This window comes from Oncorhynchus kisutch, linkage group LG15 (assembly GCF_002021735.2).
Source record: "Oncorhynchus kisutch isolate 150728-3 linkage group LG15, Okis_V2, whole genome shotgun sequence".
NCBI lineage: Eukaryota > Metazoa > Chordata > Actinopteri > Salmoniformes > Salmonidae > Oncorhynchus > Oncorhynchus kisutch.
In genome coordinates, this window is record NC_034188.2 from 25065699 (window position 1) to 25087671 (window position 21973).

At 45.1% G+C, this 21973-nt stretch overlaps 1 protein-coding gene across 5 annotated transcripts in view; it reads right to left on the bottom strand.

Annotated features, from left to right (window-relative positions):
* Positions 1–21973, bottom strand: part of LOC109878755 (collagen alpha-1(XXIII) chain-like) — a 246472-nt gene that overhangs the window by 69241 nt on the left and 155258 nt on the right. For all 5 annotated transcript variants that reach the window (XM_031789902.1, XM_031789901.1, XM_031789904.1 and 2 more), the window contains exons 3-5: positions 15774–15818; positions 11163–11170; positions 8815–8841 (exon numbers count right to left, since the gene is read on the bottom strand). In XM_031789902.1, the coding sequence (XP_031645762.1) occupies positions 8815–8841; positions 11163–11170; positions 15774–15818 (80 nt within the window). The remainder of the gene's footprint in view (positions 1–8814; positions 8842–11162; positions 11171–15773; positions 15819–21973) is intronic.

Sequence of the window (21973 nt, forward strand, 5' to 3'; positions counted from 1 at the left end):
ACCCCGCTGTCATCCAGAAGGCGAGGTCAGTACAGGTGTATCAAAGCTGGGACCGAGAGACTGAAAAACAGCTTCTATCTCAAGGCCATCAGACTGTTAAACAGCCACCACTAACATTGAGTGGCTGCTGCCAACACACTGTGAATGACACTGACTCAACTCCAGCCACTTTAATAATGGGAATTGATGGGAAATGATGTAAATATATCACTAGCCACTTTAAACAATGCTACCTTATATAATGTTACTTACCCTACATTATTCATCTCATATGCATACGTACTCTGTACTCTATATCATCGACTGCATCCTTATGTAATACATGTATCACTAGCCACTTTAACTATGCCACTTTGTTTACATACTCATCTCATATGTTATACTGTACTCGATATCATCTACTGTATCTTCCCTATGCTGCTCTGTACCATCACTCATTCATATATCCTTATGTACATATTCCTTATCCCCTTACACTGTGTATAAGACAGTAGTTTTTTTTGGAATTGTTAGTTAGATTGACTTGTTCGTTATTACTGCATTGTCGGAACTAGAAGCACAAGCATTTCGCTACACTCGCATTAACATCTGCTAACCATGTGTATGTGACAAATAAAATTTGATTTGATTTAAACTAGCAGTGTTTACAGGCTCCCTGTGGTCGGGTGAAAAGACCCAAGGGATCCGTACGTGGCCCAGCCATCCTGTCTGAACACCGTTTAACCCTATTACAGCTCTGACCCCTGACCCCCAGAAGACTTCCAGTGGGACATCTCACTGTTTAACTAGCCCCTAGGGAACATTGTACCGAAGTGTCCTGAAGCGAACCCTACGGCTGTGTCTGTCCCTTTGCACTTTGATGGATGGAGGGAGGAGAGGAAGAAAGGAGGGAAGAGAGAGAGAGCGAAAGTGATACTTTTGAAATAAGGACTATGTAAGTTTGTTTTACTGTTCGTAGTCTCCCGTTGGTCTCATAATGAGATGGCATGCTTCTATTTGAAGCTATGATTGTCTTTCTCTAAAACTCTGGGGGTGTTGAAGACCCATAATGTCTACCTGATTACATGGGCTCTAATGGTTATATAAGCAACTGGCTTTTAATTGGAAAACCAGGTCATTGGTCTCCAACCAAGGTTCATGATTTCAAGCATTCCTTTATGTCTTGATGAAGAGATGAAGCAAAACAAACCAGATCCTACAGCCCACCTGGTCTGGGGCTGTGTAACAGAAGTGTGAGCGAGGGACAGGGTGTGAGTGTGTGTGTAGTATTTTATCACACATTTAGGGGAACCGCAGTAATGCAGGGCTGAATGCTCTACAAACCCTGATTTCATTCACGGAAAAACACCTCCCTGTGTGTGTGTGTGTGTGTGATATGGGTGCATCTGGCCCCCCCGAGACTGGTCAGATTGAGAAGACGAGGTGCGCACAAAGAGGTCTCCGTCGGCAGGAAGACTCTGAACCAGACCAGGGGAAGACTGATTTATGAGGCCTAACAAGCCACACAGCAGCCTGTGAACTTGACGTGGGTGTGTGTGTGTGTTCTACATCTCTTTCTGACCTTATGTGAGTGGGCCTAGCACATCTGTGTAGTGGTTGTCATACAAATTAAAACAAGATTCCTTAATAGAACATGATTCAATCAAAAGTGAAAGTCGCCCAGTAAAATACTGCTAATAGTTAATAGTCTAAAAGTATCCAGTTTTAAACATGCACTACTGTGTATGACTACATGTGAGTGTGACTACGTGTGTGTGTGACTACGTGTGAGTGTGACTACGTCTGTGTGTGACTACGTGTGTGTGTGACTACGTGTGAGTGTGACTACGTGTGTGCGTGACTATGTGTGTGTGACTACGTGTTAGTGTGACTACGTGTGAGTGTGACTATGTATGTGTGTGACTACGTGTGTGTGTGACTACGTGTTAGTGTGACTACGTGTGTGTGTGAGACTACGTTTGAGTGTGACTATGTGTGTGTGTGTGACTACGTGCGAGTGTGACTACGTGTGTGTGTGTGTGACTACGTGTGAGTGTGACTACATGTGAGTGTGACTACGTGTGTGTGTGTGACTACGTGTGAGTGTGACTATGTGTGTGTGACTATGTGTGTGTGTGACTACGTGTGTGTGTGACTACATGTGAGTGTGACTACGTGTGAGTGTGACTATGTGTGTGTGACTACGTATGTGTGTGACTACGTGTGTGTGTGACTACGTGTGTGTGTGTGACTACGTGTGTGTGTGACTACGTGTGTGTGTGACTACGTTTGAGTGTGACTATGTGTGTGTGTGTGACTACGTGTGAGTGTGACTACATGTGTGTGTGACTACGTGTGAGTGTGACTACGTATGTGTGTGACTACGTGTGTGTGTGACTACATGTGAGTGTGACTACGTCTGTGTGTGACTACGTGTGAGTGTGACTACATGTGTGTGTGACTACGTGTGAGTGTGACTACGTATGTGTGTGACTATGTGTGTGTGTGACTACGTGTGTGTGTGACTACGTGTGTGTGTGACTATGTGTGAGTGTGACTACGTCTGTGTGTGACTACATGTGTGTGACTACGTGTGAGTGTGACTACATCTGTGTGTGACTACGTGTTAGTGTGATTATGTGTGTGTGACTACGTGTGAGTGTGACTACGTATGTGTGTGACTACATGTGTGTGTGACTACGTGTGTGTGACTACATGTTAGTGTGGCTACGTGTGTGTGTGTGAGACTACGTTTGAGTGTGACTATGTGTGTGTGTGTGACTACGTGTGTGTGACTACATGTGTGTGTGACTACGTGTGAGTGTGACTACGTGTGTGACTACGTGTGTGTGTGTGACTACATGTGTGTGTGACTACATGTGAGTGTGACTACGTGTGAGTGTGACTACGTATGTGTGTGACTACGTGTGTGTGTGACTACATGTGAGTGTGACTACGTATGTGTGTGACTCCGTGTGCGTGTGACTACGTGTGTGTGTGTGACTACGTGTGTGTGTGACTACATGTGTGTGTGTGTGTGTGTGTGTGACTACGTGTGTGACTACGTGTGTGTGTGTGTGACTACATGTGTGTGTGACTACATGTGAGTGTGACTATGTGTGAGTGTGACTACGTATGTGTGTGACTACGTGTGTGTGTGTGTGACTACGTGTGAGTGTGACTACGTATGTGTGTGACTCCGTGTGCGTGTGACTACGTGTGTGTGTGACTACGTGTGTGTGTGACTACATGTGTGTGTGTGTGTGTGTGTGTGACTACTCCAAACAATAAAACCTATACTCTTTGTTGACAGTTCCACAGTATTTTAACCTTCTGAGTGCTACTGACATCCAAACTGGAATATTAGAAAAAAAGAACCACAAAATTCTCTACAACGACAAAACAGTTGATAATATCCATTTTAACAAGACCATAAAACCCAGAGAACTCGATGAAAGTCGATGTGATTGATAAGCGGATGCGACCTTTATAAAGGACCACTTCCATTATGGGCCAGTGGAGGACTGTAATGTCTGATGCATGACATGACCATGTAGGACAGAGCCAGTTATGAGGGTGTGTGTGTGTGTTTGTGTGTTTTGGACCTACACAACAGACTGGGGAGGAAAAATAAAAAGCTGGAATGCAGATAAAAATAGGTCCAAACAAAAAGGCAGCAGAACCCTTCATCTTATACCACATATGGAACGAAAGAGAGAGAGAGAGAGAGAGAGAAATATATATAGGCCTCAAATTACCACTAAAACCTCAAGTAGGGGAGAAGGGAACGTAGCCTTTTTGTCTGTGTGTATTCATAGTCTCCTCTCTGCCATCTTGTCTCCTTGTCCTAATCAGTGAGGATTCTAATCAGTGAGGATTCTGGGAGCTGTGACTCTGCCTACATAAGCATTCCACCCAATTAGACCGTTTTTAAGCACATTTCTGGAAAATGACTTTTGCAGCAGGGTGTTTGTGTGTGTGTGTGTGTGTGGAGCAACGCCCCTCCTTCTTTCAGCATAGTATAGAAGAGGTCTGAACTATGTGTTTAATATCCCTGCTGCAAGGCCTTAGGAAGAGCTGAGGCCTGGGTGTGAACATGAGGATAGGTGTTGGTCTGCTGCAAGGCCTTAGGAAGAGCTGAGGCCTGGGTGTGAACATGAGGATAGGTGTTGGTCTGCTGCAAGGCCTTAGGAAGAGCTGAGGCCTGGGTGTGAACATGAGGAAAGGTGTTGGTCTGCTGCAAGGCCTTAGGAAGAGCTGAGGCCTGGGTGTGAACATGAGGAAAGGTGTTGGTCTGCTGCAAGGCCTTAGGAAGAGCTGAGGCCTGGGTGTGAACATGAGGATAGGTGTTGGTCTGCTGCAAGGCCTTAGGAAGAGCTGAGGCCTGGGTGTGAACATGAGGATAGGTGTTGGTCTGCTGCAAGGTCTTAGGAAGAGCTGAGGCCTGGGTGTGAACATGATGATAGGTGTTGGTCTGCTGCAAGGCCTTAATGTGTTGACGTTGAATCAACATGGAAAACAGATTTTTAACCGAAATAGATTTTTTAAAGATTTAAGTGCCTTTGAACGGGGTATGATAGTAGGTCCCAGGCGCACCGGTTTGAGTCAAGAACTGCAACGCTGCTGGGTTTTTCACCCTCAACAGTTTCCTGTGTACATCAAGAACAGTCCACCACCCAAAGGACATCCAGCCAACTTGACACGACTGTGGGAAGCATTGGAGTCAGCATGGGCCAGCATCCCTGTGGAACACTTTCCACACCTTGTAGTCCATGCCCCAATAAATGTAGGCTATTCTGAGGGCAAAAGGGGGGATGCAACTCAATATTAGCAAGGTGTTCTTTAATATTTTGTACACTCAGTATATATAGATATTTTATTGTCACATACACAAGATAGGTGCAGTGAAATGTGTTGTTTTACAGGGTCAGCCATAGTAGTACGGCTCCCCTGGAGATAATTTGTCTTCAGTGTCTTGCTTAAGGGCACATCGACAGATATTTCACCTTGTCGGCTGGGTATTCAAACCAGGGACGTTTCGGTTACTGGCCCAAAGCTCTAACCGCAAGGATACCAGTCGCCCTTAAAAAAGTATAGTAGAACTGTACATAGGAGAGTAAATCACTGACGTTTTTGATCTATCCTAGGAGGCTGAAAAGAGACACATGCATTAACAATGTAGTCTGTGCATATCAATGAGTGTGTGTGTACTGTGCATCAGTGGAGGCTGGTGGGAGGAGCTATAGGAGAACAGGCTCATTGTAATGGCTGGAATGGAATGCATGGAATGGGATCAAACATGTGGTTCCATGTTTGATGTGTTTGACTCGGTTCCATTTATTCCATTCCAGCCATTACAATGAGCCTGTCGTCCTATAGCTCCTCCCACCAGCCTCCACCTCTGTGTATTTAAGTGTATGCATATGTGTTTGTGTGTGTGAGAGTGTTTACTGGTCTGTGTTGCTCATCGACATGCAGGTTATGAATGTTTCTTTTTTTTCTTCCTGTTTTTAAAACTCCTTTTCATATTTCATGGTATCCAATTGGTTGTTACAGTCTTGTCTCGTCCCTGAAACTCCCGTACGGACTCGGGAGAGGCAACGTCCTCCGAAACGCAACCCAACCAAGCCGCACTACTTCTTGACACAATGCCCACTTAACGCAGAAGCCAGCCGCACCAATGTGTTGGGGGAAACACCGTACACCTGGCGACCGTGTCAGCGTGCACTGTGCCCGGCCCGCCACAGGAGTCGCTAGTGCCCGATGGGACAAGGACATCCCTGCCGGCCAAACCCTCCCCTAACCCGGAAGACTCTGGGCCAATTGTGCGCCGCCCCATGGGTCTCCCAGGCGCGGCTGGCTGCGACAGAGTCTGGACTCAAACCCAGAATCTCTAGTGGCACAGCTAGCACTGTGATGCAGTGCCTCAGACCACCGCGCCACTCGGGAGGCCCATGGTTTTGATTGTTTGACAGTGGAGGGACTCTGTATCGATGCTCTAACCCACAGGCTCTGACTAATGACAGGAAGACGTGAGGGTTATATGAAGACCCACTGGGCAAAAGACATTTAAAAAAAAATGTTTCCACGTCATTTCAACCAAACAATACAACAGAAAACAGATTTTTAACCTAAATCTATTTTTTAGTTAATTTCACATTGAATTCACTGACAACTCAACTAAATGTAAATCAATGAATCAAAACTAGAACTGACGTCTGTGACCAGTGGGGAGTCACACATAAACACACACACACAGTCTGTGAGGTGTAGGACCTGTTCTCTCTGTCTCTCTCTCTCCCTCTCTCTCTCTCTCTGCCTCTGTCTCTCTCTCTGCCTCTGTCTCTCTCTCTGCCTCTGTCTCTCTCTCTGCCTCTCTCTCTCTCTCTCTGCCTCTGTCAGACACATGCTTGTCCTGCACAAACTCTCTCTATCTCCCCTTCTCTCTCTCCCTCTCTCTCTCTCTCTCTCTCTCCCCCTCTCTCTCACCCCCTCTCTCTCTCCCCCCTCTCTCTCTCCTCCTCTCTCTCACCCCCTCTCTCTCTCCCTCTCTCTCCCCCTCTCGCTCACCCCCCCCCTCTCTCCCCCTCTCTCTTTCGCACTCTCACACAAAATGCACGCACGCACACAAGCATACACACACAGTGTGTGTGCGTCTGTCTGTGTGTAATTAGCAGCAGGCATTTCCCGTCAGGAAGGCTTCCTGGTGCCAGACAGAGCTGAGAGCATAGCCAGGCAGACCTGGCAATCTGGGAACCCCTTGGGGGCTGGACTTCCCAACATTCCCAATAATAATACAACATTCTAAATAACACAGCAATCAATATGCTACCATGCGTAACCAGAGAAACTCAACACTAACGAACCACATTAGCATAAATACACATAAAGACACATCCTGTTAAATCTAGTCAGAGGTAACCTATGCTGATGTTCATTATGACTAAAACACTGATTATTATCATCATCAAACTGACCTCAGAGACAGAGGCAGGACATCATGTTCATTATGACTAAAACACTCATCATCACCACCAAATTGACCTCAAGACTCATGTCTGTAGCCATGAAGTGCTTTGAAAGGCTGGTCATGGCTGACATCAACACCATCATCCCGGCAATCCTAGACCCACTCCAATTCGCATACCGCCCCAACAGATCCACAGATGACACAATCTCAATTGCACTCCACACTGCCCTCCACACCGCCCCCCAGGTGATAAGGGTAGGTAACAACACACCACCACGCTGATCCTCAACATAGGGGCTCCTCAGGGGTGCGTGCTCAGTCCCCTCATGTACTCCCTGTTCACCCACAACTGCGTGGCCAAGCACGACTCCAACACCATCATTAAGTTTGCTGATGACACAACAGTGGTAGGCCTGATCACCGACAACGATGAGACAGCTTATAGGGAGGAGGTCAGGGAACTGGCAGTGTGGAGCCAGGACAACAACCTCTCCCTCAACGTGAGCAAGACAAAGGAGCTTATTGTGGACTACGGGAAAAGGAGGGCCGAACACGCCCACATTCACATCAACGGGGCTGTAGTGGAGAGTTAAGTTCCTTAGTGTCCACATAACCAACAAACTATCACGATCCAAACACACCAAGACAGTCGTGAAGAGGGCACGACAACACCTTTACCCCCGCAGGAGACTGAAAAGATTTGGCATGGGTCCCCAGATCCTCAAAAACTTCTATAGCTGCACCATCGAGAAAATCCTGACTGTTTGCATCACTGCCTGGTATGGCAACTGCTCGGCATCTGACCGTAAGGCGCTACAGAGGGTAGTGCGTACAGCCCAGTACATCACTGGTCCAAGCTTCCTGCCAACCAGGATCTATATACTAGGCGGTGTCAGAGGAAAGACAAAAAAATTGTCAAAGACTCCAGTCACCCAAGTCGTAGACTGTTTTCTCTGCTACCGCACGGCAAGCGGTACCGGAGCACCAAGTCTAGGACAAAAAGGCTCCTCAATGAATCAAATGGCCACCCGGACTATTTAACATTGCCCCTTGTTTTACACTGCTTCTACTCGCTGTTTATTATCTATGCATAGTCACTTCACCCCTACCTAAACGTACAAATGACCTCTAATCTGTACCCCTGCACATTGATTCACGGTATTCAGTTGTATTCAGTGCATGTGACAAATGTGATTTGATTTGTTCATACTGAGCAGAGCAGAGAGCTGGAGTTCCCCATATGACCAGTAGAGGCCACCAGAACACAGTTTGACAGGGAGACGAGAGAGACAACTACACACTATACCACACTAGTTTATTACTTGAACAGAAATCTACTCATTGATTGGGGAACTTGTTAGGGCTATATAAGCATATCTCAAAATAAATCCAGACCCCAGACACACTAAAAAAGAAGACAGTAAAGGTTGATGACACAGCCTATTAAACTGAAGTGAATCAGTGAGCTAGTGAATCAGTGAGTCACTTGGTGCATCACACTGACATGTGTTCCAACCCAACACTGTTGCAAATCTAATCTGTCTGATATTGGCAGGCAGCAGCCATGATGTGGTCATGATGAAACAACATGTGGTGCTGGGAACAGACCCAATTAACCCTGGCAAATCAAACTGGGCTGTGTGTGTGTGTGTGTGTGTGTCTATGGATGTTTGTCAGTTGTTGCACGGGGCAGGAATTATAAACACATTAATCATTGTTGAAAATACACTCATTAATGTAAGGTGGAAGTAAAATGACAAAGAAGAAGGATGATCACGAGGGTAGAATCCATTAAATACACTGTTTATGGAGGTGATAGAAGCCCAAAATAGGCTAAGAGAATCTAAAAAGTAAATTAAATGTACCGGGTATCCATCTCTCCCAGTCTTGCCCTGGTGAGATCAGAGAGAGAGTAAAGCACACCACATTACACTGGTTAGAACATAACATGACCAACATCACATTACACTGGTTAGAACATAACATGACCAACATCACCACATTACACTGGTTAGAACATAACATGACCAACATCACAACATTACACTGGTTAGAACATAACATGACCAACATCACAACATTACACTGGTTAGAACATAACATGACTGTCACGATCGTCGTAAGAAGCGGACAAAAATGTAGCGTGGTATGTGTTCATGATGATATTTTAATTAAAGAAAGCACTGAACACTGAATACAAAACGAAAAACGACTGTGAAGCTATAAGAACTGTGCTGACACAAGCAACTAACATAGACAATCACCCACAACCCACAATGACAAAACAGGCTACCTAAATATGGTTCCCAATCAGAGACAATTACTAACACCTGCCTCTGATTGAGAACCATATCAGGCCAAACACAGAAACAGACAAACTAGACATAAAACATAGAATGCCCACTCAGATCACACCCTGACCAAACAAAACATAGAAACATACAAAGCAAACTATGGTCAGGGCGTGACAATGACCAACATCACCACATTACACTGGTTAGAACAGGACCAACATCACCACATTACACTGGTTAGAACATAACATGACCAACATCACCACATTACACTGGTTAGAACATAACATGATCAACATCACTACATTACACTGGTTAGAACATAACATGACCAACATCACCACATTACACTGGTTAGAACATAACATGACCAACATCACAACATTACACTGGTTATACCATAACATGACCAACATCACTACATTACACCGGTTAGAACATAACATGACCAACATCACCACATTACACTGGTTAGAACATGACCAACATCACAACATTACACTGGTTAGAACATAACATGACCAACATCACAACATTACACTGGTTAGAACATGACCAACATCACAACATTACACTGGTTAGAACATAACATGACCAACATCACCACATTACACTGGTTAGAACATAACATGACCAACATCACAACATTACACTGGTTAGAACATAACATGACCAACATCACAACATTACACTGGTTAGAACATGACCAACATCACAACATTACACTGGTTAGAACATAACATGACCAACATCACAACATTACACTGGTTAGAACATGACCAACATCACAACATTACACTGGTTAGAACATGACCAACATCACCACATTACACTGGTTAGAACATGACCAACATCACCACATTACACTGGTTAGAACATAACATGACCAACATCACTACATTACACTGGTTAGAACATAACATGACCAACATCACCACATTACACTGGTTAGAACATAACATGACCAACATCACCACATTACACTGGTTAGAACATAACATGACCAACATCACAACATTACACTGGTTATACCATAACATGACCAACATCACCACATTACACTGGTTAGAACATGACCAACATCACAACATTAAACTGGTTAGAACATAACATGACCAACATCACAACATTACATTGGTTGAGTGACCTTTTTTGATTCAGTGGCAGCTGTGTGATATCCCAGCTCTCTGCTCCCAGGAACAGGAACAGATATTGGACACAGCGGCAGTCTGCTCTATCCATGTTCCTTCTCTCTGTGTTGGAATTATAGCTCCATAGAGGAGAGTAACTCACCCCTGTGTTGGAGTTATAGCTCCATAGAGGAGAGTAACTCACCCCTGTGTTGGAGTTATAGCTCCATAGAGGAGAGTAACTCACCCCTGTGTTGGAGTTATAGCTCCATAGAGGAGGGTAACTCACCCCTGTGTTGGAGTTATAGCTCCATAGAGGAGAGTAACTCACCCCTGTGTTGGAGTTATAACTCCATAGAGGAGAGTAACTCACCCCTGTGTTGGAATTATAGCTCCATAGAGGAGAGTAACTCACCCCTGTGTTGGAGTTATAGCTCCATAGAGGAGAGTAACTCACCCCTGTGTTGGAGTTATAGCTCCATAGAGGAGGGTAACTCACCCCTGTGTTGGAGTTATAGCTCCATAGAGGAGAGTAACTCACCCCTGTGTTGGAGTTATAGCTCTATAGAGGAGAGTAACTCACCCCTGTGTTGGAGTTATAGCTCTATAGAGGAGAGTAACTCACCCCTGTGTTGGAGTTATAGCTCCATAGAGGAGAGTAACTCACCAGTCACTACACTGCACTACTCCCTAACTCTCTCCACAGAATACTCAACACACACGCGCACACACTCTCCCAGGTGGTCACTGTGTGTGATACTTCCTGGATGAGATGACCAAAGTACTTACTGGAGCTCCTGCAATACAAAAACCAACAGAGAGAGAGAGAGAGAGACAGAGAGAGAGAGAGAGAGAGAGAGAGAGAGAGAGAGAGAGAGAGAGAGAGAGAGAGAGACAGAGAGAGAGAGACGAGAGAGAGAGACAGAGAGAGAGAGAGAGAGAGAGAGAGAGAGAGAGAGAGAGAGAGAGACAAAATAAAACCATTATTAGTGCCAGTCTAATACATTCAACATACATTCATTCTGTACAGGAATCAATAAATCCTAGTATTGTATTCAGAAAGTTGCACACAACAGGAAAAATGTACTGTATGTACTGTGGTCTTTTAGAATGGGGATAACATTTTGGATATAAATATCTCATTAAGGTTTTGCCAATAGAGCGTGTGGTAGGAGCATTATGACAAACAGACACATGCTGAGTTGACTTATTGGCTATGGCCAGTGTTTTGCATTAGGCTGAAAAATCATTCAGTGTTTTACAGAGAAATATTCAAATGGTGAGGAACTAGAAAGGGAAAGGATGAAGTTTAAGGACACTAAGTCCCAGATAGGTACCAGACTGTTTTGAAGCTAGTTGGGCCTGGGATATCCTCTCAAAGCTCTAGAAAACACTAGAACTTCAGATAGTGTTGTTCCACAGCGAAGATACATTCTGTCATCTTAGTGTTCCTTATATTGTTGCCCTGACTGTCCATAATCAGGACAAATGTTCAGAGATAAGTCCTCTCTCTTTCTCTCTCTCTCTTACCCTCTCCCTTTCATTATCCCTTTCCCCCTCTCTCATATCTCTTAACTCATAACATGGACTGTTGGAGGACTCACCAGTCCAGTCTAAAACCACCGTCCTGATTAAACTGATGTAGATGAAACACAGAGGATCAGTTGATCATTTCAGATTACATCCAGCCTTTGGTTTGTGACTAATGTTGTTTATTGGAATCTAACCAATCATGGAAAGGTTCTTTCTGATGTCTCTATAATAACAACAAATGGCACGCATTCATGCAGGGTGGGGCCCCAACAAAGAAAAGAACAACATGCCAGTAATACAACTACAACAACAATCAACCAAACAACAATGGATGCAGTAATAGACATCACAATGGGTCTAGGCCAGCATTTCCCAAACTCCATCCAAGCACTACAAAGCTGATTCAAATCATCAAAACTTGATGATGAGTTTCATTATTTGAATCAGCTGTGTAGGTTTGGGGCATAAACCAAAATGTGCACCCCTTGGGGTGCCGAGGACTGAGTTTGGGAAACACTAGTCTAGCCTGAGTGGAAAAAGACACTTGTGGAGTAGTGAGGGTGTTATTGGTTATTGCTGTATGAACACACACAACTAAACAAGTAAACATAATCAGAATCAGAATCTGTGTAGAGATCTGAGCAGATGGAGAGGTGAATGAAGGGCGGAGAGGAGGAGATGAAGGGGGAGGTGGAGTGGTAGAGACGTGGAGGTATAGACGAGACAGAGAGATGAGAGGAGAGGGTAGAAGTGAGAGGGAGAGGGAGAGAGTAGAAGGAGAGAGAGAGTGGTGAAGGGGCATGAGACAGAGATAAGAGATGAAGACATGATCTATTGATACATTATCTATAAGTTATCTATTGATATATGATCTACAAATGACCTATTGATACATTATCTATAAATGATCTATTGATACATGATCTATAAATTATCTATTGGTACATTATATATAAATGATCTATTGATACATTATCTATACATTATCTATTGATACATTATCTATAAATGATCTAATTATCTATCTGCGTCCTCAGTGATTTGGTTTGTTACATGTTTGCTTTGGCAATATATGTGGTAAAACTTTCCAAGCGAATAAAGCGATTTGAATTGAAATGAGAAAGGGAGACGTGAGAGAAGAAAGGTGTTGTAGTTTATGAGGCATGAAAGTCAATTTGGAGTATGAGTGTCTAGACACTAGGACAAGGACCTCCTGTTGACACTAAGGCAACAACCTCCTGTAGACACTAGGACAACAACCTCCTGTAGACACTAGGGCAACAACCTCCTGTAGACACTAGGGCAACAACCTCCTGTAGACACTAGGGCAACAACCTCCTGTAGACACTAGGACAACAACCTCCTGTAGACACTAGGGCAACAACCTCCTGTAGACACTAGGGCAACAACCTCCTGTAGACACTAGGGCAACAACCTCCTGTAGACACTAGGACAACAACCTCCTGTAGACACTAGGGCAACAACCTCCTGTAGACACTAGGACAACAACCTCCTGTAGACACTAGGGCAACAACCTCCTGTAGACACTAGGACAACAACCTCCTGTAGACACTAGGGCAACAACCTCCTGTAGACACTAGGGCAACAACCTCCTGTAGACACTAGGGCAACAACCTCCTGTAGACACTAGGGCAACAACCTCCTGTAGACACTAGGACAACAACCTCCTGTAGACATTAGGACAACAACCTCATGTAGACACTAGAACAACAACCTCCTGTTGACACTAGGACAACAACCTCCTGTAGACACTAGGAAAACTGTTGACGGCTAGAGTCAGGCAATGCTGCAGACAGCTAGAGTCAGGCAATGCTGCAGACAGCTAGAGTCAGGCAATGCTGCAGACAGCTAGAGTCAGGCCATGCTGTTGACGGCTAGAGTCAGGCCATGCTGTTGACAGCTAGAGTCAGGCCATGCTGCAGACAGCAAGAGTCAGGTCATGCTGTAGACAGCTAGAGTAAGGTCATGCTGCAGACAGCTAGAGTCAGGCCGTGCCTTAGACAGCTAGAGTCAGGCCGTGCCTTAGACAGCTAGAGTCAGGCCATGGTGCAGACAGCTAGAGTCAGGCCATGGTGCAGACAGTTAGAGTCAGGCCATGGTGCAGACAGCTAGAGTCAGGCCACGGTGCAGACAGCTAGAGTCAGGCCATGGTGCAGACAGTTAGAGTCAGGCCATGGTGCAGACAGTTAGAGTCAGACCATGGCGCAGACAGCTAGAGTCAGGCCATGGTGCTGAAAGCTAGAGTCAGGCCATGCTGTAGACAGCTAGAGTCAGACCATGCTGCAGACAGCTAGAGTCAGGTCATGCTGTAAACAGCTAGAGTCAGGCCATGCTGTAGACAGCTAGAGTCAGGCCATGCTGTAGACAGCTAGAGTCAGGCCATTCTGCAGATAGCTAGAGTCAGGCCATGCTGCAGACAGCTAGAGTCAGACCATGCTGCAGACAGCTAGAGTGAGACCATGTTGCAGACAGCTAGAGTCAGGCCGTGCCTTAGACAGCTAGAGTCAGGCCATGCTGCAGACAGCTAGAGTCAGACCATGCTGCAGACAGCTAGAGTCAGACCATGCTGCAGACAGCTAGAGTCAGACCATGCTGCAGACAGCTAGAGTCAGGCCATGCTGTAGATAGCTAGAGTCAGGCCTTGCTGTAGAAAGCTAGAGTCAGGCAATGTTGCAGACAGCTAGAGTCAGGCCATGATGCAGACAGCTAGAGTCAGGCCATGTTGCAGACAGCTAGAGTCAGGCCATGTTATAAGACAGCTAGAGTCAGGCCATGCTGCAGACAGCTAGAGTCAGGCCATGTTATAGACAGCTAGAGTCAGGCCATGCTGCAGACAGCTAGAGTCAGGCCATGTTTCAGACAGCTAGAGTCAGGCCATGATGTAGACAGCTAGAGTCAGGCCATGTTATAGACAGCTAGAGTCATGCCATGCTGCAGACAGCTAGAGTCAGGCCATGTTGCAGACAGCTGGAGTCAGGCCATGCTGTAGACAGCTAGAGTCAGGCCATGTTATAGACAGCTAGAGTCAGGCCATTCTGGCTATATTTAGATAACGATGGGAACACAGGGACACTAAACCTGCGTCTGACCTGGTTCATTTCGGTCCCAAGGCAAAACCAGTTGAGAACCACTGATCTACAGCAGGGTTTTCCAAACTTGGTCTTGAGGATTTCTACACTAATGGATTGCAAGGCACCGGTGGTTTCACCCTGAATCAGATCTGTTCGTACTGATCCCAATAAGTGTTTTGTGGTTTAAGAGAAACCCTAACACACTAAAGGAGGAGTGGGGGCCATGATGTTGGCAAGGCAGAACGTCATTAACTTTGTCCTACTGCTAAGGCAGCTGCTACTGCTCAGGCTGCACCGCTAACACATGGGCAACGTTCATATAACCATGTGGCCAATGCTCGCGTTAGGTTGGAATGGACATGGAGGGACAGGAAGAAAGACCTGCTGTATTCTATCACTGACTGTTCTGAGTCACGGTCCACAGAAAGATGGAGAAAAAGATGAAAGATGGAGAGAGAGAGAGAGAGAGAGAGAGAGAGAGAGAGAAAGAGAGAGAGAGAGAGAATGAGAGAGCGAGAGAGAGAGAAAGAAAGTGAGATGGAGAGAGAGAAGAGAAAGAGAGATGGAGAGTGATGAGCGAGAGAGAGAGAGGATGGGGAGGAGAGGAGGAGAGATGATGGGGAGTGGTGGAGAGATGGGGATGTAAAAGAGGGGGAGGACTGAATGAGAGGGATGGGATGCGAAGAGGAAGAACGATGTGAGGTAAGAGGAGAGAGAATGTAGAGAGCAAAGAGAAGTATGTGGGGACAGTTAAAGACAGAGATATGACACTTACCGGTGTCACCTCTTCTGCCCATCCTTCCACGCTTTCCAGGAGGACCTGAAGGAAACACAGACAGAATGATATAGCCAAAAGTCATCAATGGAAAGTCAGGGAAGAAGTTGTAGGTTTAGAGGCGGGGCTAAAAAGGGCATTATTCTAAAATGTATGAAATATATATTTTTTCTCATCAATCTAGAAACAATAACAATCCAATTTGTGTGAATGCATTACAAATAAAATACTTTACCTAAGTATTCAGACCCTTTGCTATGAGCCTCAAAATAGAGCTCAGGTGCATCCTGTTACCATTGATCATCCTTGAGATGTTTCTACAACTTGATTGGAGTCCACCTGTGGTAAATTCAATTGTTTGGACATGATTTGGAAAGACACACACCTGTCTATATAAGGCCCCACAGTTGACAGTGGATGTCAGAGCAAAAACAAAGCCAAGAGGTCAAAGGAATTGTCCGAGAGCGCGGAGACAGGATTGTTTCGAGGGTACAAAAAATGTATGCAGCATTGAAGGTCCTCAAGAACACAGTGGCCTCAATCATTCTTAAATGGAAGACGTTTGGAACCATCAAGACTCTTCCTAGAGCTGGCCTCCTGGTCAAATTGAGCAATCGAGGGAGAAGGGCCTTGGTCAGGGAGGTGAACAAGAACCCCATGGTCACTCTGACAGAGCTCCATAGCTTCATCTCCTCTGTGGAGATGGGAGAACCTTGCACAAGGACTCCCCTAATCATGCCTTTCTGGTAGGGTGGCTAGACGGAAGCAACTCCTCAGTAAAAGGCACATGACAGCCTGCTTGGAGTTTGCCAAAAGTCACCTTAAGGACTCAGACCATGAGAAACAAGATTCTCTGGTCTGATGAAACTAAGATTGAACTCTTTGGCCTGAATGCCAAGCGTCACGTCTGGCAGAAACCTGGCACCATCGGTGAAGCATGGTGGTGGCAACATCATGCTGTGGGGATGTTTTGCAGCGGCAGGGACTGGGAGACTAGTGATGATCGAGGGAAAGATGAATGGAGTACAGAGAGATCCTTGATGAAAACCTGCTCCAGAGTGCTCAGAACCTCAGACTGGGGTGAAGGTTCACCTTCCAACAGGACAACAACACTAAGCACACAGCCAAGACAATGCAGAAGTGGCTTCGGGACAATTCTCTGAATGTTCTTGATCGAACATCTCTGGAGAGACCTGAAAATAGCTGTGCAGCGACGCTCCCCATCCAACCTGACAGAGCTTGAGAGCATCTGCAGAGAAGAATGGAAGAAACTCCCCAAATACAGGTGTGTCAAGCTTGTAGTGTCATACCTGAGAAGACTCAACGCTGTAATCGCTGACAACGGTGCTTCAACAAAGTACTGAGTAAATGGTTTGAATACTTATGTAAATGTTATATAATTTTTAAATATATATATATAAATGTGCAAAAATATCTAAAAACCTGTTTTTGCTTTGTCATTATTGGGTATTATGTGTAGATTGATGATGGGTATAAAATGAATTTAATCCATTTTAACATAACAAAATGTGGAAAAAGCCAAGGGGTCTGCATACTTTCCTAATGCACTGTATGCTCACCGCAGCATACCACAGCATACCACAGCATACCACAGCTATACCGACTGAGGTTTGAAGCAACTTTTAAATGAGGAACCACTGTGTGTGAGGTGCTCCACATGTAATACACGACGCCAAGAACATCTGGATGCACCTGAGTGGGAACAGGTGTGTGTGTGTGTGTGTGTGCGTGTGTGTGTGTGTGTGTGAGAGAGATCAACATGCTTTCCTATGAACTGAACACATCCCATACACACAGTCACAGTCATCCCATATACACACAGTGACAGTCATCCCATATACACACAGTCACAGTCATCCCATATACACACAGTCACAGTCATCCCATATACACACAGTCACAGTCATCCCATACACACAGTCACAGTCATTCCATATACACACAGTCACAGTCATCCCATACACACAGTCACAGTCATCCCATATACACACAGTCATCCCATATACACACAGTCACAGTCATCCAATATACATACAGTCACAGTCATCCCATATACACACAGTCACAGTCATCCCATATACACACAGTCACAGTTATCCCATATACACAGTCACAGTCATCCCATATACACACAGTCACCCCATATACACACAGTCACAGTCATCCCATATACACACAGTCACAGTCATCCCATACACACAGTCACAGTCATCCCATATACACACAGTCACAGTCATCCCATATACACAGTCACAGTCATCCCATATACACACAGTCACCCCATATACACACAGTCACAGTCATCCCATATACACACACAGTCACATTCATCCCATACACACAGTCACAGTCATCCCATATACACACAGTCACAGTCATCCCATATACACACAGTCACAGTCATCCCATATACACACAGTCACAGTCATCCCATACACACAGTCACAGTCATCCCATACACACACAGTCACAGACATCCCATCCTCTCTCTCTGATGGCCAGCCAAACCAAACACAACCCCTCTCCTCCACTGGTTTGGTGCCAATCCTCACCTCACCCCTGACCTGCCATTAAAGCCTGTCTTGAGACTTTGGGCTGATACTGTTGGTCTATCTCATGTTGAGAAAGAGACACAGTACAGCTATGAGGCAGCCAGAGCAGTTAAACCACCAGTACAGGTGCCAGGATACTGTATGGTGAGGCCAGCGAGGATGAGACAGCCAGCATAGTAAAACTAACAGTAGAGAGACCAGGGCAGAGCAAAACAGAGCAGGAGCTATGACGGAGCCAGATGCTTTTCCCACTGAGAATTCAATAAACACACAGACCCCATGCTGGTGAATATGGGAAAGGTTGGAACTTCTGGAAAAATGAGTCATACGCTGTATAAATCAAAATAAATACGTGTAAATCTCAGCTCTTGCTTGAGTACAGATGTAGGATCTTAATTTGATCACCTTGTTGCAGTATAACTTTACTGCAATGCAGGAAATGTAAAATGTGTAATGTATTTGAGGTTTAAAAAGGTTTCTGAAGTTTGTAATTTACACTTTGAAATGTCAAACTCGATTTTCACTTATGGGAAATGTATCAAACCCTACAAGAAATGTCAATTAATTATAATCCACATTATTCACATTTCCTGTTGCTGCAGGATTATTTTCGTGCTGTAGCAAAACTGGCTCAAATTAAGATCAAAATGTATATATCTGAGCTTTGTTTTTGAGATCATAGCACACAAGTGCACATAGTACAGCAATACATTTACCCCAAAACTCAGAAAAGTTCCCAAAGGCATGAAGATTTTTTTCTTCTCAATTTCTTCAGTCTACCACCATCCATCATCCCTCTGCCCAAGAACACTCTATCTGGCTATTGGACCCCCTCGCCACCTTCAGAGATCCCTTGGACCCCACAACCACCTTCAGAGATCCCCCCGACTGTGCAGGTAAATGGGAACCATACGGGCCCTGGGGCTGGCCTGGGTTAATATTCTATCTTTGCGTTCTGCTGCTAAACTGCTCTGGCTGGAGATATGCTTTCTCCTTGCAATCTGTTCCTCTTGTTGTACCTCTGCAGTTTCCTCCAGCACAGTCCTGTTCTCTCTATCATCTCTCCTGCTCCGTAACTGATTCTTTCATTTCATATCTCCCTCCAGTTCTCCCCCCTGTTATCTCTACCTCTCTCTCTCTCTCTCCCTTTCCCTCTCGCTCTCTCTCTCTCTCTACCCCTCTCTCTCTCTACCCCTTCTCTCTCTACCTCTCTCTCTCTCTACCCCTCTCTCTCTACCCCCCTCTCTCTCTCTACCCCTCTCTCTCGCTCTCTCTCTACCCCTCTCTCTCTCTACCTCTCTCTCTCTATCCCCCTCTCTCTCTCTCTCTCTCTCTCTCTCTCTCACTCTCTCTCTCATTCTCTCTCTCTCTACCCCTCTCTTTCTACCTCTCTCTCTCTCCCCCTCTCTCTCTACCTCTCTCTCTCTCTACCTCTCTCTTTACCCCCCCGCTCTCTCTACCCCTCTCTCTCTCTCTCTCTCTACCCCTCTCTTCTACCCCTCTCTCTCTTTACACCCACTCCCTTATCTCTCTATATCTACCCCTCTCAATTCAATTCAATTCCATTTCAATTTAAGTGCTTTATTGGCATGGGAAACATATGTTAACATTGCCAAAGCAAGTGAAGTAGTTAATAAACAAAGGTGAAATAAACAATACAAATGAACAGTAAACATTACCCTCACAAAAGTTCAATAGTTTGTTCTTCACTGGTTGCCCTTTTCTTGTGGCAATAGGTCACAAATCTTGCTGCTGTGATGGCACACTGTGGTATTTCACCCAGTAGATATGGGAGTTTATCAAAATTGGGGTTGTTTTTAAATTCTGTTTTCAAATTCTTTGTGGGTCTGTGTAATCTGAGGGAAATGTGTGTCTCTATTATGGTCATACATTTAACAGGAGGTTAGAAAGAGCAGCTCAGTTTCCACCTCATTTTATGGGCAGTAGCACATAGCCCTCTCTGTTTAGGGACAAATAGCATTCTAGTTTGTGCAGTATTTTGGAAACTCTTTCCAATGAGTCAAGTAATTATCTTTTTGTTTTCTCATGATTTGGTTGGGTCTCTGTGGGGTCTGTTTGTGTTTGTGAAGAGAGCCCCAAGACCAGCTTGCTTAGGGGACTCTTCTCCAGGTTAATTTCTCTGTAGGTGATGGCTTTGTTATGGAAGGCTTGGGAATCGCTTCCTTTTAGGTGGTTGTAGAATTTAACAGCTCTTTTCTGGATTTTGATAATTAGCAGGTATCGGCCTAATTCTGCTCTGCATGCATTATTTGCAGAATTTTGCAGAATTCTGCATGCAGAGTCTCAATTTGGTGTTTGTCCCATTTTGGGAATTCTTGGTTGGTGAGCAGACCCCAGACCTCACAACTATGGAGGGCAATGGGTTCTATAACTGATTCAAGTATTCTTAGCCAGATCCTAATTGGTATGTTGAATTTAATGTTCCTTTTGATGGCATAGAAGGCCCTTCTTGACTTGTCTCTCAGCTTGTTCACAGCTTTGTGGAAGTTACCTGTAGTGCTGATGTTTAGGCCAAGGTATGTCTAGTTTTTTGTGTGCAGGCAACTGGACCTTATTTGGAACACCATTCTTTTTTGTCTTACTGAGATTTACTGTCAGGGTTCAGATTTGACAGAATCTGTGCAGAAGATCTAGGTGCTGTTGTGGGCCCTCCTTGGTTGGGGACAGAAGCACCAGATCATCAGCAAACAGTAGACATTTGACTTCAGATTCTAGTAGGCTGAGACCAGGACTGCTCTAGTGTCCTCGCCAATTTGTTGATGTATATGTTCCATTAGGGTGTGTGTTTTACACATTTTAACCACACACTTGTTGTTTGTGTACATGGAATTTATAATGTCGTATGTTTTCCCCCCAACACCACTTTCCATCAATTTCTATAGCAGACCCTCATGCCAAATTGAGTCAAAAGCTTATTTAAAAAATCAACAAACCATGAGAAGACTTTGCATTTATTTGGATTTGTTTGTAGTACAGTGATTTGGTAAAAAGCCAATTTGACATTTGCTCGGTACATTGTTTTCACTGAAGAAATGTACGAGTCTGCTGTTTATGATAATAAGGATTTTCCCAAGGTTACTGTTGACGCATATCCCACGGTTGTTATCGGGGACAGATTTGTTTCCATTTTTGTGGATTGGGGTGATCAGTCTTTAATTCCAAATATTGTAGGAGATGCCAGAGCTAAGGCTGATGTTAAAGAGTTTAGGTATAGCCAATTGGAATGTGTGGCCTCTCTCTCGCTCTCTCTCTCCCCCTTTGCTTCTTACTTTCCCACCTCCTCTTCCTCTGTTTTTTACGTAGGCATCACTACCTCTCGCCTACATGCCCCTGTCTCCCCCTCCTCCTACCTCACACCCCTGCCTGCCTCTGTCTCTTTTTGCCCCACTACCCCTTCCCCCTCCACCCCCAGTACAGGTATTAATAGCCCCCGAGTGCTCTCCACTTCCCCTGCTCTGCTCCCCTATTTCCCCCAGCCATAAACACCACAGTGAACCTGCCCTGGCACCAGCCCTGGCACCTGCCTTGGCACTGACAACTCAATAGCAGGGGGCCAGAACAGGTAGGGCGGGAAAGGGGGGTTCAGGAGGTACAGAGTTTTGAGTG